The 19,162-nt window shown below is 36.1% G+C and overlaps 1 protein-coding gene across 2 annotated transcripts in view; it reads left to right on the top strand.

Annotated features, from left to right (window-relative positions):
* Positions 1-19,162, top strand: part of LOC128208761 (uncharacterized) — a 140,169-nt gene that overhangs the window by 94,148 nt on the left and 26,859 nt on the right. For both annotated transcript variants that reach the window (XM_052912344.1, XM_052912334.1), the window contains exons 21-28: positions 182-314; positions 2,237-2,361; positions 2,742-2,874; positions 4,308-4,504; positions 7,015-7,105; positions 9,106-9,316; positions 9,623-9,798; positions 10,475-10,630. In XM_052912344.1, coding sequence (XP_052768304.1) covers positions 182-314; positions 2,237-2,361; positions 2,742-2,874; positions 4,308-4,504; positions 7,015-7,105; positions 9,106-9,316; positions 9,623-9,798; positions 10,475-10,630 — 1,222 coding nt within the window. The remainder of the gene's footprint in view (positions 1-181; positions 315-2,236; positions 2,362-2,741; positions 2,875-4,307; positions 4,505-7,014; positions 7,106-9,105; positions 9,317-9,622; positions 9,799-10,474; positions 10,631-19,162) is intronic.

Raw genomic sequence — 19,162 nt, 5'->3', positions numbered from 1 at the left:
GACGTCGCACGTTACACAAGATATTATCTCATTCTACATGATGTTACGTGAAAACTCATGAAATTTACATGTTTTTGGGGGGGTTTTCAACAATTTCTTGTTACATAAACAATATTGAATAAATAGGAGGTGATTGGAAGCTTAAGTCATCCTTTCAGCAAAATAGTCTAATATTATGTAGGCAAATGAAGTCGTTGGTGAAGGGCCTTATGTCAGCTGACATAAAAAAGATTGCCACAGAGAATGCTGACAGTCCTGAAGGCATGGAGATCGCCAAAGTCTTTTGCGAGCAGTCCTCATGGCCCACCAAAACAGTAAATTGTTGTTTTTGTGACTTTTTAACCAGGTTTTCACATAGTGAAACCTGGTTATTAGAATGACGAACTTCGTTGTTCGGGCGGGTGGCTGGGCGGCGTCAAACTCACCTATGAAACTAAATAACTTAAGTTAGGGTAGACTTATCATGACCCAACTTGGTGTAAAGGAAGAGTTTATGGAGACCTTTCATGGGATTACGCTTGGGGTCCCTAGGGTCAAGTTCAAGGTCACTGTTACTAAAAATAGAAAAATGGTTGAACCGATTGACTTTAGTTAGGGTTGACATATCTTGACTCAACTTGGTATAAAGTAAGAGTTTATGGAGACCTTTCATGGGATTGCGTTTGGGGTCCCTAGGGTCAAGGTCACTGTTACTAAAAATAGAAAAACGGTCGAAACTGAATTACTTTAATTAGGGTTGACATATCTTGACCCAACTTGGTATAAAGGAAGAGTTTATGGAGACCTTTCATGGGATTGCGTTTGGGGTCCCTAGGGTCAAGGTCACTGTTACTAAAAATAGAAAAACAGTTGAAACTGAATAACTTTAATTAGAGTTGACATATCTTGACCCAACTTGGTATAAAGGAAGAGTTTATGGAGACCTTTCATGGGATTGCATTTGGGGTCCCTAGGGTCAAGGTCAAGGTCACTGTTACTAAAAATAGAAAACATTTGAAACTGATTGATTTTAGTTAGGGTTGACATATCTTGACCCAACTTGGTATAAAGTAAGAGTTTATGGAGACCTTTCATGGGATTGCGTTTTGAGTCCCTAGGGTTAAGGTCACTGTTACTAAAAATAGAAAAACGGTCGAAACTGAATTACTTTAATTAGGGTTGACATATCTTGACCCAACTTGGTATAAAGGAAGAGTTTATGGAGACCTTTCATGGGATTGCGTTTGGGGTCCCTAGGGTCAAGGTCACTGTTACTAAAAATAGAAAAACAGTTGAAACTGAATAACTTTAATTAGAGTTGACATATCTTGACCCAACTTGGTATAAAGGAAGAGTTTATGGAGACCTTTCATGGGATTGCATTTGGGGTCCCTAGGGTCAAGTTCAAGGTCACTGTTACTAAAAATAGAAAACATTTGAAACTGATTGATTTTAGTTAGGGTTGACATATCTTGACACAACTTGGTATATAGGAAGAGTTTATGGAGACCTTTCATGGGATTGCGTTTGGGGTCCCTAGGGTCAAGGTCACTGTTACTAAAAATAGAAAAACGGTTGAAACTGAATAACTTTAATTAGGGTAGACATATCTTGACCCAACTTGGTATAAAGGAAGAGTTTATGGAGACCTTTCATGGGATTGCATTTGGGGTCCCTAGGGTCAAGGTCAAGGTCACTGTTACTAAAAATAGAAAACATTTGAAACTGATTGATTTTAGTTAGGGTTGACATATCTTGACCCAACTTGGTATAAAGAAAGAGTTTATGGAGACCTTTCATGGGATTGCGTTTTGAGTCCCTAGGGTCAAGGTCACTGTTACTAAAAATAGAAAAACAGTCACAGGCTGAAGTTCTTCTGTCAATCATTGAAAACCTGGTTTCATCGCATTGCGGTGTTTCTTGTTGTAAATTAAAATTATATCGGAATTTCAATATTGTAGATGATATTTGAACATTCATTCAATGATTGATGCTGTTAGCAATGAACATGCAACTGATAAAAAGGGTACTCATGTTTAGCTTGTCTGTTCTGTGAGGAGTTCATACAAAACTTTGTACTAAAACTTGTTCAGGCATAAATTTTAAACATGTTCTAGGAAGGCCCATTTTTCTGGCTAAAATACTTCTGGCCATTCTATAAATCTTGTCAAACTGAGGAAAAAGAACTTGCTTTGATATTCACTTATTATACTATTTGTTATTACTATGACCAATTTATCACGTTTTTTTTATCTAGTTGATGTCCATACGCAATGAGCTGATTCTGAAAGGCCTACAAATGCGTAATGCCACAGCACCGATGGGGACTCTATCCAAGCTAGATGTTGAAAGCTTTGGATGTGAATGCATGATGAATTTTGAGTAAGAAATACAGAATTTCATATAAAAGTTAGCTCTTTCTAATTAGTACTGATAATGGTTTAAAGAATAATAATTTTGCTGTTAAATTTATCTTAATCTTTAATGCATTCAGACCTGACAGTTCTTGAGCTAGCTTCTACTATAGAAGGTAACTCTAGATAGGGTCAAAAACATTAATATATAATAAAAGTAAGAGTGGGTTAATGGTATAGTTGTCTGCCTTTCAATCCAGAGGTAAAGGATTGATCCCCATTGTGGGGAAACATTCCCGTGGCCTCTAAAAATGATGACGTACTATAATCTTTGCGATTGCAAGGCTAGGCTAAAATAAATTGGTAAAAACCAATCATTTATTGTGATGGGGTTTTCTTTCCATGCAGAGCTGATGACATGCTTGCTATGGAGCCAGATGTATGCTGGGATGTTTGTATCAAGGTGGGCCAGTGTGATAACCTTGTACACCTCAACCCTAGACACAGGAAGAACTTCCTCTATGCCTGCATGAAGTGCAAGGTAAGTGTGGCAACCTTGTACAGGGTTATTATACCTGTTGTGATTGCACGTAATTTTAATAAAGATATTTGCATTTTTGTACCCAGGAAATGAATTGAATCCACTATTGTTCAATATTTTATTGAATACCTTTCTTATTTGAAAAGATAACAACAATTAGGTAGTCTGGAGTATTTTGACAACAAAACCAATTTACATATATTGTCAAAAGGCTTTTCTGAAAAAATGCTAATGCTTTTGATCCAAATCTGATCAAATCTTCTTTCGTAAAAGTTGGTCAACTCCCTATTACCGCAAAAATTTACTAAACTCCACTGCCAACCACACTTTTTTTTGCAAAAAATGCGTTGCCCTCACGCGCAAGATTGTGTCATCAGAGTTCAACACGGGGATATATATTCTGTGGTAGGCAACACTGTAGTGTCGATATCACGCGTTCATCTGCTACTACCGCATACTTCCAAAAACATGCATGCGGCATATCACCGTGATGCGACTGAAAGATTGTAAAATGCTCACAGAAAGGCTTTCACTCAATTGCGGGGTAAACAATCTCATCCCCTAATTTTGATAATTAGGTCACTGGAATATTGAGTGTTTGTTAAAGCTTTATTGGTAATAAGTTAATTGATTCTAAATTTTTCCTTTTGTAAGTGTCAAAACCAATAAAACAACTTTGAATTTAGTTTTCATGAGTTATCATTGCTGGAATTATCACTTAGCAATGGAACTTATAGCGTTGACTTGAACGCAGTTGGCATTATGCATATATCCCAGGGTATATTGAAAATTAGGTTGAAATGACAACGGCCTTGGTTAGAAAAAAGTGCAGCAATAAGCAAATATGCAAAAAAAGCATGGTTGGTAGTGTATTAAATGTTTAACTATCAGTTAATATCCTTGTTATTCAACACTTAGTTGTAAGGTTCCATCAAGTTTGTTTATCTGCCATGTCTCTTAGTAATGCATTTTCGGTTTTAGAAAAATAGTGGATACTTTTTAAAATGCACTTATTTCCCCACAGATTTGAGCATATCTATGCCATTAAATATGTAATTTGAATATATATTACCATTGAAAAGGTGTTTCAAAAAAGGTCATTAGAGCAATAACAGTAAAAAAAACTATGGTTTAAGAGGTTTTAAGTGCTTAATGCTACCAATAGGTAATTCATAACAAATAGCTATCAAGTTATTTTTTTCAGCATGTTTGTGCAATCATCATCTTCTTTATTTAATCACTGGTAATACCTTTTGAAAGTTTTTGCTCATTTTCAAATTTATTTATTTTCAAATCTGCTTTTGTCTCGCCAAATTTTGACAAAATCCACAGATTTTTTTAAACGAAATATTTTCTCACAAGGAAAATTTTCCAGTCAGTGATCCAGTCAAATAAATATAAGCAATCATAATGAAAAATTTATGTTTTATCAGGACCTGAACCCAAAGAGTTTTACAGAAGGTACTATAACAGATCTTGGGCCTGCTCTTTTGTCCAAGCTGACTTCTACCCAGTTGAGCTCCATCCCCAACAGCGCTTTCCCAGCCATATACCCGTACTTGTCTACAATGTGTATGAACTGGGCCCTTCATAGAGCTGCATCATCCAAGATCTCCTCAGTTGTTTCTGGGTAAGTTCATAAAATCTATTTATAAAAGATTTTGTATGTCCTTAAATTGAGGCATAAAATATATTTTTTATATACATGTTAAATAGTATTCCGTTGTCAGCTTATATTTCATCTTATTACAACTGTAACTTACTTTTCTATCAAACTTCACAGAAATGTACAATAATTTTGACCATAATTTTCTTGTTCACTTATCTGCTTTTCAATAGGGAGATATTGTCAAAGCCTTGTCATTGTTGTCTTCATCTGTAAATGATTTTATGTTCTAAGTCAATGACGTGTATTAAATATTTTGGATTAAACTACTATTATCTTTAAAATGTGCTTATTTTGTGAGGAATCTTTCATTGTACATTAATTATATTTCCAAATGAACAGTGTTGTAATATACTACTCAAAATTTGATAGGGATCATGTTTTTTATTTATAAAGTACATAGTTACGTATTTCAAGAAAAAGATATATCAACACTAAATGTTATCAAATGGCATTGTTTCAGGTTTCAAATGTCATAAGATATCAGTACCAAACCCATTCCGTTCAAGCGTAACGGACTCCTAAACATGATAGGGGTCAAAAGCAGTCGTATATCAGGTTGTCAACAAATTTGGAAAGTCAACAGAATATCTTTGAACTTTTCTAAAACCAATGTTAGTAGCGTGTGTGATGTCCACGAGCGTCAATAACAGCTTGACATCGCCTCCTCATGTTGCTGATAAGCCTCCGGAGCTGTTGCTGAGAGAGACTGGCCCATTCCTCTTGAAGCGCTGTTCTGAGCTGAGAAACCGTTGTTGGCTGGACCAGACGAGCAGAAACAGCTTTCTGAAGCATGTCCCAGGCATGCTCGATCGGGTTCATGTGGAGGGAACGAGCTGGCCAGTCCATTCTCTCGATGGTAGCATTTTCTGGAAATTGGTTTGTGATGTTTGCTCTGTGTGGGTGCGCATTATCATCCATGAGAATGAAATCAGGACCGATTGCACCTGCATATGGTCGAACATAAACGTCCAGGATCTTGTTACAATAACAAACAGCCGTCAACGTACCGTTTTCAATTACGTGTTAGACTGTTTTCCTGTGCATGTTGATTCCGGCCCATACCATGACTGAGCCCTTGCCATAACGGTCATGTTCGGCGACACAAACTGGAGCAAAAAGTTAATTACGTCCCCTCCACACTCCGGAACGTCGATCTGTAAAGTCAAAACAAAACTTTGACTCGTCTGTAAAAAGCACTGTGGTCCATTCGTTTAACGTCCATCCAACATGTTGACGTTTGCGTTGAAACTCTTACGTTTGTTGTGCCTGAAAGTCATTGCGTAACGAAGTGGCATTACAAAAGCGGTTACGTCTGGCTAAAACCGCAATGTAACGATCCTGAACGTCAGATGTAGCCTTTGCACAACCACCACTATGTCGATGTTGAGCATTTCCATTCGTTTGATAACGATTCCACATCCTGCAAACTACACTTTGTGACACATTCAGGTGTTCTGCCACAGTCATCTTGAGACAACCCTGCCTCCAGCATTCCAATGCCAACATGCATTTCATCAGGATTTAAACATCTTCTGTTTGGCATTTTGAACACAATGTGGTAGATGGTCCGAGTAAAAATCGAATACATAAAGCGTAAAACAAGAAATGACCATGTTGGAAGTTGTTACATGTATGCCAAAACGCCTCATTTCGTGGGTATGCAGTTTTCCGTGCCGCCCATGCACGCTCTGGTAGCAATACAATCAAAATTATCGAACATTCTAGAGGCCTATAAAGGGATAAAACTAATGCTTTGAAATTAAATAAGCATGCTTATTTGGTTAAGTTTTTTACAAATAACTAATCAAGTGATCCTTTTCAAATTTTGAGTAGTATATTATGCTTACTATTTAACCTAATTCGCGCTCCACCCCTGCTGTCCTAAAAGTATGATCTATTCAATGATCCTTATCCATAATTTTAATACTTACATTTTAGACATGACTGGTTTTCATGTGTAATGCACTAAAAATTTACAACTTGCCAAAACCAGTTATAACCAAACACATGTTTTGCATAGAATGAATAAAAATCTAAGATGTTTATGTTTTCAGGCTAGTTATTTTTTGTTTTTATTTTTCTATTATTTGTATCAGAATTATATCTTGTCTAATTTGCAATTAACGTCTTTTGTCATAAGGTTTAGTTTATTTTAAATGTATCACCATCTAGTGTTTAACTGTTTAACTATAGCCTAAAAACCCATTTAATTACTATGTGAATTATTTGTATTGTATACACTTAGGTTTCGGTGTTTTACATCACTAAAATCATGAAAGTGAGTCGTATCTAACTGCAAAATGCCGAGTAAATAGTCAAATGAGAAAATACTGTATCATGTGATCAAAATGTTGAGCATTGATTGGACATCTCACAGAGTAGCAAAAATGCTGAACACTTCCTGGCTTGCGCTAACTTTCTCCAACATAACATCTAGCAGTTTTCAAATTTTACTTAATCTTTATTTTCAGACAAGGTGGAAAACTGCCAGTGGAGGACATGTACAAGCTATCTGGAGCCATGTATCTCCTCTCATCTGCACTGCAAAGGAGTCTTGATAAGGTCAGGCTGAACTATTCAATATTGAATTGGTACTGTGAGTTTTGATTTTCAATTCATGCCTTTTTAGAATCACTTTATGCTATCATTCTACATTATAAGTATCTATCATGTGTTTCCGGTAAGAAAAATCCAACCCGAGGGCACGTGCGTAAGCCAGTAACAAGGCTTGCTGAGTTAACGGCCACGCAGCGTGCCCTAGGGTCGGATTTTTCCATACGGACCGGAAAAACTTGATCGATATTTTTTCTTGTTTATCTAAATTAATCAATTTGTGGAAAAAATGACGTAGAAAACGAACTTTTGTACAATTACACTAAAAAGCGCGTGCGACGGTTTTTACTGACGTCATAGAGCGCAGAAATTATACATAACTAAAAAGAGTTTTTAACAATTATTTATTTTCAATTTTAATTAAGTCTTGCTAACATATATTTGATTACACTTTTTTGAAATGGCATAATATATTTTTCATAAACCATACAATAAAAGAAATAAGAAGTGGCGCGTTGTTGCGCGTGACTCATCTTACATGGGGTATGTAAGATGGGTTTTTCCAGCACTCAGGTCACATGACCGGAAACACGTCCGGTATGCAAGAAAGTGGTGTTTTTTTTATTAACCATGATAACCTTAAAGTTTTTTTTTAGCTCACCTGAGGACAAATTCCTCAGTGTGAGTAATTGTGAAAGGGTGATTGTTATTTTGAAATAATATCACAGAAATGTTTCTAAGGTGGCAATATATTGAACTTCTTCACCCAATGTAAATTTGTAATGGGGCTACTTTTTACTATATGTCTGTATAAAAGACTTTGAAAATCTCTCCTGAAACTCCAATTTTAAAATATTTTCACAGTAGTTTGTTAGTTGATCCTTGTATCTTTTTTTTTATTATTTACCAGGTTTTCACATATTGAAATCTGCTTATAAGAATGACAAACGTCGTTGTTCGGACGGGCGGGTGGCCGGGCGGTGTCAAACTCACCTATGAAACTGAATAATTTCAGTAAGGGTTGACAAATCTTGACCAAACTTGGTCTTTAGGAAGAGTTCATGGATACCTTTCATTAGATTGTGTTTGGGGTCCCTAGGGTCAAGGTCAAGGTCAATGTCACTAAAAATAGAAAAACGGTTGAAACTAAATAACTGTAGTTGGGGTTCACATATCTTGACCAAACTTTGTCTATAGGAAGAGTTTATGGATACCTTTCATGGGATTGCATTTGGGGTCCCTAGAGACAAGGTCAAGGTCACTGTTACTAAAAATAGAAAAACCGTTGAAACTGAATAACTTTAGTTCGGGTTGACATATCTTGACCCAATTTGGTATAAAAAGAGAGTTAATGGAGAACTTTCATGGGATAGCATTTGGGGTCCCTAGGGTCAAGGTCAAGGTCACTGTTACTAAAAATAGAAAAACAGTTGAAACTAAATAACTTTAGTTGGGGTTGACATATTTTGACCCAACTTGGTATAAAGGAAGAGATTATGAATACCTTTCATAGGATTGCGTTTGGGGTCCCTAGGGTCAAGGTCATGGTCACTGTTATTTAAAATAGAAAAATGGTTAAAACTGAATAACTTCAGTCAGGGTTCACATATCTTGACCAAACTTGGTATAAAGGAAGAGTTTATGGATACCTTTCATGGGATTGCGTTTGGGGGCCGTAGAGTCAAGGTCACTGTTACTTGAAATAGAAAAACAGACACAGGCTGAAAATCTTCTGTCAATCATTGAAAACCTGGTTTCGTCGAATTGCGGTGTTTCTTGTTATTTTTTTTTTAAATGTGGCATATGGGCGTCCAGTATGTTGTCCCATCAATAACTTAAGAGCCCTTTGTCCAATCAGGTGAGAAATATAGGGCCATCTTGGCCCTCTTGTTCTAAATAACTTTCCTATTCCAATATTTAGATGTATGTGTGTAAAAAAAAAAAAGGAAAAAGATTTGGAATTGGATTTAATTAAATTTTGCCTGATACTAAGAGATACTGTTCTTCAGATGGAACTATACAGCATGGCAGAGCAGATTCTAACCAACTTGGTGCCCCAGGATGCCAACCAGCAGTATTTCAGAGACAGCTGTGAGAAATGGCTCTCAGGCTCAGACCTCACAAATATCCAAAAAATGAAGTTCCAGTTCATGGTAACACTGAAGAATGCCATGATATCCTCATACAGCATCTCCAAAAGAAGAAAGAGGTCAACCTCAGGTATGTTCAGTGGGAGGTTTACTTTAATGAGTTATATAATGGTACACATGTTTATGCAATTGTCGTAATAAGAATCAATTTTCTGATGTTGGTGTCATTTGCCTTTGTAAATAGTCCAATTGAAACTCTTCTAAATTGAAGAATTTTAATTTCAAATAAAATGTATTACAATCATTACATTCTTATTTCCATATTCCAAGATGCATGGTACTGAACCGTATTCACTTTCTACGGAAAAAATAATATGTGTTTGTGCTAAAAATATTAATTTCTGCTATGCTATAATTCATCAATTTACCCATGTAGGTGGATTTAGCTGGACATGTGATAATGTTCAGGCCTACGGAGAACTCTTCCTGACTGCAACTGATTCGGAGATCATGGGAATGGACAATGACGAGTTCAAGATTTGTCTGTCTGACATTGGCTTGATGGACTGGACAGCCAAGCAAAAAACAACCTGGAGGTCCAAACTGCTCAGTGTAAGAGATCAACCTAAATTTGAAATGTTTTAAATGGTGATAATTAAAGAAGTCCAACTTCAACACAAATTATTTATTTATATATTTATTTATTTATTTATGAAATGTTTTAAATGAAATTGAACTAAAATATTTTGTTTAGGGGAAGATTGAAGAAACTGACAAGAATACTGTATAACGGTTTAATCCAAACTAGCATTTTTGTGCTGTATTTGCATGCTGAACTGACATTCTAGCTTTGCATTATGTTTAAGTTATTTTCTATTTACAAAAGACACAGCACAGAGATTTAAGAATTCAACATTTTGTATATTCTCCTTATCTATTTTAAGGGTGAGACAACATGATAATGTTAACAAATAAATTAAATGTTTAAGTTATTTTCTATTTACAAAAGACACAGCACAGAGATTTAAGAATTCAACATTTTGTCTATTCTGCTTATCTATTTTAAGGGTGAGACAACATGATAATGTTAACAAATAAATGAAATGTTTAAGTTATTTTCCATTTACAAAAGACACAGCACAGAGATTTAAGAATTCAACATTTTGTCTATTCTCCTTATCTATTTTAAGGGTGAGACAACATGATAATGTTAAGAAATAAATGAAATGTTAAGTGATTCACCAGCACGTAACTAACCTGATATTTTTCCAAACAAATGCATTTTCAGGCATATTCTGTGTCGACTGTCTGTGATGTACCAGACAAAACCAACTTTGGAACCCTTGTCCAGGCTTTCACCAAGGAGGAAATAGCTTGCCTTCCACTAAGTGACACCACCATGGTTGCTTCTCTAGGCAGTCTGAATGGATGGACTGCAGATCAGGTTAGAGATTGATTTTATAAGTGTGTCACTATAGTCAGCAGGGTATATTCTATTTCAGATTTTCAATGTAAGAATGCTCCAATTTTTACATAATTGGTGAAAAAAATTTAATATCAGTGAGAGTTTTAGCTCACCTGAGCACGAAGTGCTCAAGGTTCGTGCTGAAGGTGAGCTATTGTGATCGCCCTGTGTCCGTCGTCTGTCGTCAACAATTTGACTGTTAACACTCTAGAGGTCACAATTTGGGCACAATCTTAATGAAACTTGGTCAGAATGTTACCCTCAATAAAATCTTGGACGAGTTCAATATTGGGTCATCTGGGGTTTAAAACTAGATCACTAGGTCAAATTAAAGGAAAAGCTTGTTAACACGATAGAGGTCACATTTATGACTGTATCTGCAGTAAACTTGGTCAGAATGTTAATATTAATAATAACTAGGTCAGGTTTGAATCTGGGTCATGTGCGGTCAAAAACTAGGTCACCATGTCAAATTGAAGGAAAAGCTTGTTAACACTCTAGAGGTCACATTTATGACTGTATGTTCATGAAACTTAGTCTGAATGTTAATATTGATAATCTCTTGGTCAAGTTCAAATCTGGGTCATATGCGGTCAAAAACTAGGTCACCAGGTTAAATTGAAGGAAAAGCTTGTTAGCACTCTAGCGGTCACATTTATGACTGTATGTTCATGAAACTTAGTCAGAATGTTTATATTGATAATGTCTAGGTCAAGTTCAAATCCGGTCATGTGCGGTCAAAAACTAGGTCTAGGTCACCAGGTTAAATTGAAGGAAAAGCTTGTAAACAATCTAGAGGTCACATTTATGACTGTATGTTCATGAAATTTAGTCAGAATGTTAATATTGATAATCTCTAGGCCAAGTTCAAATCCGGTCATGTGCGGTCAAAAACTAGGTCACCAGGTTAAATTGAAGGAAAAGCTTGTAAACACTCTAGAGGTCACATTTATGACTGTATCCTCATGAAAGTTGGTCAGGATGTTTATATTGATAATCTTTAAGTCAAGTTCAAATATGGGTCATGTGCGGTCAAAAACTAGGTCACCAAGTCAAATTATAGGAAAAGCTTGTTAGCACTCTAGAGGTCACATTTGTGACTGTACTATGTTCATGAAACTTAGTCAGAATGTATATATTGTTTAGCTCTAGGCCAAGTTCCAATCTTGGTCATGTGCTGTCAAAAACTAGGTCACCAGGTCAAATTTAAGGATAAGCGTGTTCACAATCTAGAGATCACATTTATTAATGTTTCTTCATGAAAGTTTTTCCGAATGTTTATATTGATAATCTCTAAGTCACGTTTTAATCTGGGCCACATTTATGACCATATGTTCATTGAACTTGATCAGAATATTATTCTTGATGATCTTTAGGTAGAGTTTGAAACTGTGTAACCAGAGGTCAAAAACCAGGCCACTAAGTCAAATCATAGAAAAACTTTGTAAACATAGTAGAGGATACATTCTATCTTTGATCACCATGAAACTATGTCAGAATGTTTGTGTTTATGAAGTTTATGTCAAGTTTGAAACTGGGTAACCTGAGTTCAAAAACAAGGTCACGGAGTCACGAAAACATTGTTAAAACACTGTTAAGGCCATATTTTCTACTTTATCTATATGAAACCTGGTCAGAATGTATTTATTAAAGCAAGATAATTGAATTGGATCAGGTGAGCGATACAGGGCCTTCGGGGCCCTCTTGTTTTTAAGAAATGGATGTTTTCTGACCTGAAATTTTGTGACGTTTTCAGAATGCATCTGATATTATAGAAGTGCAGATTGAACAAAACTAATCATTGTTTAAAAAAGGCTTTTAAATACGTACAGAGACGATATCGATGAAAATAATTGATAAGGCACAGCCAGATCATAGTCAAGAGCAACACCATAATTCAATAAACAATTAGAGGCCATAGGCGGTGAAGATGCTGTAAACAATAAGATCATAGTCAAGAGCAACACCATAATTCAATAAACAATTAGAGGCCATAGGCGGTGAAGATGCTGTAAACAATAAAAGCTTATAGGAACCTAATACACAATCTGCAAGTGACTGCTAGAATATCTCACATTTAATTATTTTGAATGAGATTTAAACAATTTTATGCATGATATTGCGAAATTGCTTGCTAGAATTATCCCTGTGTCAGACATGAACATACAAGAAGAATCTTGATCTAACGTCAGGTGTATGATAATATATTGAAAAGTACTAAAAAAAAGGTTTGTTACTGGTTACTTGCCCGTACAGATATGGGTCGGTAGGTAGTTTTTGTTTTAGAAAGCATGTAAAATTGCTGTCGAGGTGCATTTTCATTTCATATGGAAAAAAGAACAAATGCTAAAACAAGGACTGAAAAAAATGTAGCTGTAAATTTAGTTAATGCCATATTTCAGAAAAAAATACCTCACTTTTTTGGCAAGTGATTTCTTTTTATTACCTCACCTTAGCCGTAGGCTGAGGGTGAGCTTTTAGGATCGATGATTGTCCGTCATCCATTGTCTGTCGTCTGTCCACGCTTAGTTTGTTAACACTCTAGGGGTCACATTTTTGCCTCAATTGTCACGAAACTTGGTCAGGATGTTTGTCCCAGTAATTACTTGTACGAGTACGAATATGGGTCATCTGGGGTCAAAAACTAGTTCACAGGGCCCAAATATGGAAAACCTTGTTAACACTCTAGAGGTAACATTTTCAGCCCAAATATCCTGGAAATTTGTCAGAAAGGTTGTTTTAATGATTTCTAGCTGAAGTTCGAAAATGGTTATCTGGGGTCAAAAGCTAGGTCACAGAGCCCAAATATTGAAATACCTTGTTAACACTCTCGAGGTAATATTTTCAGCCCAAATACCCTAGAAATTTGTCAGAAAGGTTGTTTTGAAGATTTCTAGCTAATTTCGAATAATGGTCATCTGGGGTCAAAAACTAGGTCACAGAGCCCAAATATTGAAATACCTTGTTAACACTCTCAAGGTAACATTTTCAGCCCAAATATCCTGGAAATTTGTCAGGAAGGTTGTTTTGATGATTTCTAGCTCAATTTCGAATAATGGTCATCTGGGGTCAAAAACTAGGTCACAGAGTACAAATATGTAAAAACCTTGTTAACACTCACGTGACAACATTTTCAGCCCATTAAATATCCTGGAAATTTGTCAGAAAGGTTGTTTTGATGATTTCTAGCTCAAGTTCGAATATGGTCATCTGGGGTCAAAAGCTAGGTCACAGAGCCCAAATATGGAAATACCTTGTTAACACTCTTGAGGTAACAAATTCATACAATCATCAGAGAAGCCAAATCCCTGTTATTGCCCTTTAATTATCAACAATTCTATAGCCAGGGTTGTCAATAAGAACCGGCCTCCGGCCGAAATGGACGGTTTAAATGGAGTTTAGGCCGGTTCAAATTCAGAAGAAAAAAAAGTTGATCGCAAGTTTTTTTGGTAATAAATGTTCTTTACCGCTAAAACGGCCTTTTTCGCCTATAACATCTCTTTTCGATATTTAGAGCATCGCCTTGACTGGTTTAAAATTCTCCAATAATCAGAACATTACAGGGTTCGAATTTAGACTCGCATACTCGCAAAATGCAAGCGACATTTACAAATTGCGAGTGACTTTTATTCAAGCTCGCAAAATTCTGCGAGTGGCTTTTTCTAGACCACAAAATGTTAAAAGGAAAGTAGAATAAACATGAACTTAACTCCGCTACGTAGTCGAGTATAAACAGCCTATAAGTGGCATGTTTACACTTCCAGTATAAAGAAGACATTACGGAGTCACGCTCTAGTAAGTTTTCAAAAATAAAACAAATACGGAAAAGGCCGAGTTTTATCTCGAATCTTTCCGGGATACTCCGAGGCGTGCATTATACAAAGTGAATACGAATGACGTAATCACCTAGCTCAATCATTGGCTAAATTTAGCGCTTTCGCGCACTAGATGTAAACCACATCATCCTTTGAATATATTTTCGCCCAACTGTCAAAATGAATAGACTTCGTTGATCGATATATTTCATGGTCAAAAGTATCCACGCTACATTTACTGTTGCTTTTTTTATTTCAAATTTATAATGTTATTGATTTTAATACTTACAGACTTAATGAAATCTGTAGCGTGCCAGTCGAATGGGTATTAAATTACCCGATGGCGAGGTTAAATATACAAAGTGAACAATGTCAAATTATTGGACAGCTTTGTTATCAAACAACTGCCAGCATCAGATGAGTCTTTCCGTACCCCCCCCCCCCCCCCCCCCCCCTTATTGACAACCCTGTATAGCACAAAGTTTTTACTGAGGTGAGCGATATAGGGCCATCTTGGCCCTCTTGTTATTATACCCCCGACAAACGAATTTACCTTGTCCGGAGCATAACTTAATCAAAGCGCTGCAAGACTGTCGGTGATGTAACTGACGCAAGCAAACACTACCGCAAAGTTCTTTCAAATGAAATGTGATCAAATGATTTTATACAAATGATGAACACTCTTTAAGGAAGATGAAGAAGGATAAATGTGATTATAATACGCACAAATATATTGGCCCTACTTAATCATGTATCCAATGGCCTACAAGTTTCTTAATTCAAGTTTCCTAAGTTTTAACTGCTTTAAATTAGTTAAATGCATATTCCTTATGTTAAAACTGCTTCAATTTATGACGTCGCTTTTAACAGTTTCAGTAAGCAATTACATTCCTTCATTTCATTAGGGTCTGTTGAAGCCAATGTCTTTAAAATGCAAATACAATACAAACTATACCCAAGATTCAAGTGACAAAATAAAAATATAACTTTGACAATGATGCTCTTTCAAGCCTAAAAATGCCTCCCAGAATTTCTATCAACAGAGTCCACATATCTACAAAAATAATTTTGTGCTTGAGTTACTTTCTTTAATATAAAAGTGAAAACAAATCTGCATGGTGCTGTTGCATCATACCATGAAAAAAAACAATATCTTTAAAATATGTTTCTAGTTTGTTTTTATTATAAGGCCTTTTTTTTTTGATCTTTCGTTTTACGGACCCGCCGACAGAAAAAATGCCATTTTGAAAAAAAAAAAAAATTGCAAATTTCCGATTTTTTTATTTCCTCCGCTCCCGATTTTTTTCGAAAAAAAATAAATAAACTGTCGTATCCAATGCGTCAAAAAAAATCACGAATTGAAAATGAATTGGTTCCCGTTCCCGAAGTTAAATTTTCAATGGTTATTTAAATGACGCGGGAAACCAAGCGTGCCGTATTTTAAACCAATCAAAATTAAGCACATTATTCAGCCCGGTACATTTGTCAAAATGTCTGCGCCCGTGTGGGTGCAACTTGAGATCGAAGTGAAGGGGAAAACTTCCAGAACACCAGTCACGTGCTTAATTGTCCAGTCTTGTTGAAGTTTGATACGGTGAGCCCCAAGGTCCCCTAACACTGGGGTGTCCTTGTTAACCAACCACTCCCAAAGCCAATTAGTAGTGAAAAGTATAAATGTTAGATGATGATGCCAAGCAGAGTATTCTACCTTTATCAATGAAATGTATTTATATACAATGTACAATAAGAATTTATAATTTTAAAATTTATAGTTTATCCACTAGCAGAGTTGTAGAAATGGGCCGGGAGCCGGTAAAATAACCCGGTTACTTTAGCAGCTCCACCCGGCTAATTTCCCCGCATCAACAAAAATAAAATCTGTTATTATTTGTCATGTCTGTTCTGTTTACATCCGTTTAAAACCCTGATTTTTGGTATTGTTTATTTTGCTTCCCGCGCGTTCCAACTACAATACAGCATTAGCTCGATACGTGACGTCATTAGTCGCATCCCCCTCTGGGATGTTTTTCAAGTATTAGGTTTGGGTTTCCCAGTGTTCCGAATACAATAACATTAGCTCGATACATGACCTTATTAGTCGCATCCCCCTCTGCGGATGTTTTGAAATTAATGATTTGCGAAGCAATGGAGGGTGAAATAAATATATTTTACCAGACACAAAAAAGCGTTGTAAGTATGCAACATGAGCGTGTCTGGCCTTCTGTTAGTCCTATTACCATTTACGCAACATGAACAAGCTTGCGGTGATGTCACTGCTAAAAATAATCCATTATTTTGATGAATTTTACATGTACGTTGGGTGAAATTTAGTATGCTTTAAATGTCACAAAGTGTCCAGATATTTCTTTTGGTTATTAGAATGGAATAAGTTAGCTGCAGGTGAAATATCTAGAACCACAGAAAATGAAGTTAGATGTTTAATTTTCAGAGGTTAATAGTGATTCAGTGGCTGAAAGTATATAATTGGTAGAGAAGAAATTACATATATTATTAGGAGGGAATAGCTAGCAAATGTCAAGGCATGAGGTCTGGAATGTTATAATATTATCCTGAATCTGAATTTGACAGTAGTTTGGTTCATTAGTTAGCCCTCACTGGTGGGTGGGTGGGGGGATAGTACTCAGTTTCAGTATCATATTATAGTACATTTATGTTAAGGTTCCCTGTTACAAAATAAACATGCACCAGAAGACTAGAATGTTTGGTTAAAAAGGCTTAAATTCATCCCACAAGGGGCGTTGCCCCCTTGACCCTAACAGGGGGAGGACACCCAGACCCCCCGCCTACTTTTAGGATATTCCCTGCTACTTGAATTAATTTCTACACCCCTGCACTAAGGACAGAAAAAATACTCTGCTTGGCTGATGACTTTGGATGAGTAATGGGGGGAAATCTTAGTACATTTTTAAATAAAAAAAATGTAAAAATAGAATGTAAGATTTGACCTTTAAGTAAAACTAAGATTTCCCCAACCCAATGCGGATACTGTGTTACATGATTAACCGCCTACCTTAGTACTGTATTACAAGCACCATATCACGTACATAGGTAGTTAATGGGTTAAAGGCACATACTACTTCAACTCTCTACCACACAAGAAAAAAGCTGTTATTTATGTATAAACCATGTTTATTCTAAGAAGCATGAAACAATACAAATGTGTTTGATTGACTTAAGTTGCTAAAGAATTAACTAATGCATGCAAAACTTCATAAGTTCATACATTATTAAGAACATTTATGTTTTCCGACAGGAAAAAAAAATTGGAATTTGTTTTTTTAATTTTATTTTTTTTTCCTCCTCCTACGACCATGTGGCATCCTGGCGGTTCGTAAAACAAAGAATAAAAAAAGAAAGGCCTAAAAGTGTTAATAAATCTGCATGGTGCTGAAGAAAAAAAAACTAATGTCTTAAATTTTAAACCTGCAGCATTAATTAGCGCCATGCTGTCAAGAATGTCTGGACAATTGAATGAAATATGTATGGACCGAAATGGCAGCTGGTTTTTCGTTAACAAAAGATGCCTTAGAGGCAGTTTTAAGATTATGCTATTCAAAGTATGAGGGTAGTTGGTAAAGTTTTCAATCATATTCAGATGATGGCTGATATTTGCTGATAAACATGTATCCTCTTAGCAGCAGGGAATAAGTAAATGACATAGTTTTAATGACCAATATTGGAGTTGTGACCTTGACCTCCAAATTCAAAGGGGTCATCTGCTGGTCACCCCAAACCTAAATTTCAAGTTTAAAGGCCATGGGTGCAGACTTTGTCGAGTTGTCACACAGGCAAGCTTTTTGCGTTCAATGTCTCTGTGACAAATAAATAGGGCTCACCTACTGGTAGTGATGGGCCGATGATCGATTATAATCGAAAATTGATCGGAAACCTTCAAAATCGGCGATAATCGATTGTAAATTATCATAATCGATTATCGCGGAACATCATACAAATTTATCAAGGGAGGTTACTCAGTATTCATTTACGATTTTTTTTATCTTGCCGACATTTCCGCTCATTTTTCTTTGGGTACAATTCGTAAGAATGGCAGACGACAATGACGATATGCTGTACAATTATCCGGGTGGGAAAGCAAAATCTAAAGTCTGGCTCTTTTTTGCATTTAGAAAAATCAAACCAGGACCTCCAACCAAAGAAAACCTTGACACAAGCAAGGTGTATTGTTGCCTTTGCAAAAAGGCTTACGCAAAATAGGTATACAGTAACTAGATCGGAGGTGATGAGCAAGAAGAGATGTAGAATGAACCCATATCTCATTGACCAGACAATATTTCTAAACAAACATTTACTGGTAGATTCGTACTGGTGACTTTGAAATTTCTGATGTATACATTTCAGTTTAATGTTTTTTTCTTTTTAACTTAAAAATATAAAAAAAATATGTTTTATGTTTGTTAGTTTCCTGAAAAATGAATACGTAAGTTCTATTGTTTGGTTTATATATTCAATTCAGCTTACATAGACGAAGTGATACCCATTACCTTCAAGTATATCACTAGCAACCACTGCTCTATAATATCCGATTATAGCCGATGTCTAATCGGTTGATGGTCTCCGATTGTAACCGATTATCGATTGTAAAACTCAACCGATTGCCCATCACTACCTACTGGTCAGGCCAAACCCCAAAGTCAAGATGTTGAAGGGCCATGGG

Source organism: Mya arenaria, chromosome 2 (assembly GCF_026914265.1).
Source record: "Mya arenaria isolate MELC-2E11 chromosome 2, ASM2691426v1".
Lineage (NCBI taxonomy): Eukaryota > Metazoa > Mollusca > Bivalvia > Myida > Myidae > Mya > Mya arenaria.
The sequence above is the reverse complement of the archived record's forward strand: the minus strand, read 5'-3'. Positions and strand labels throughout refer to the sequence as shown.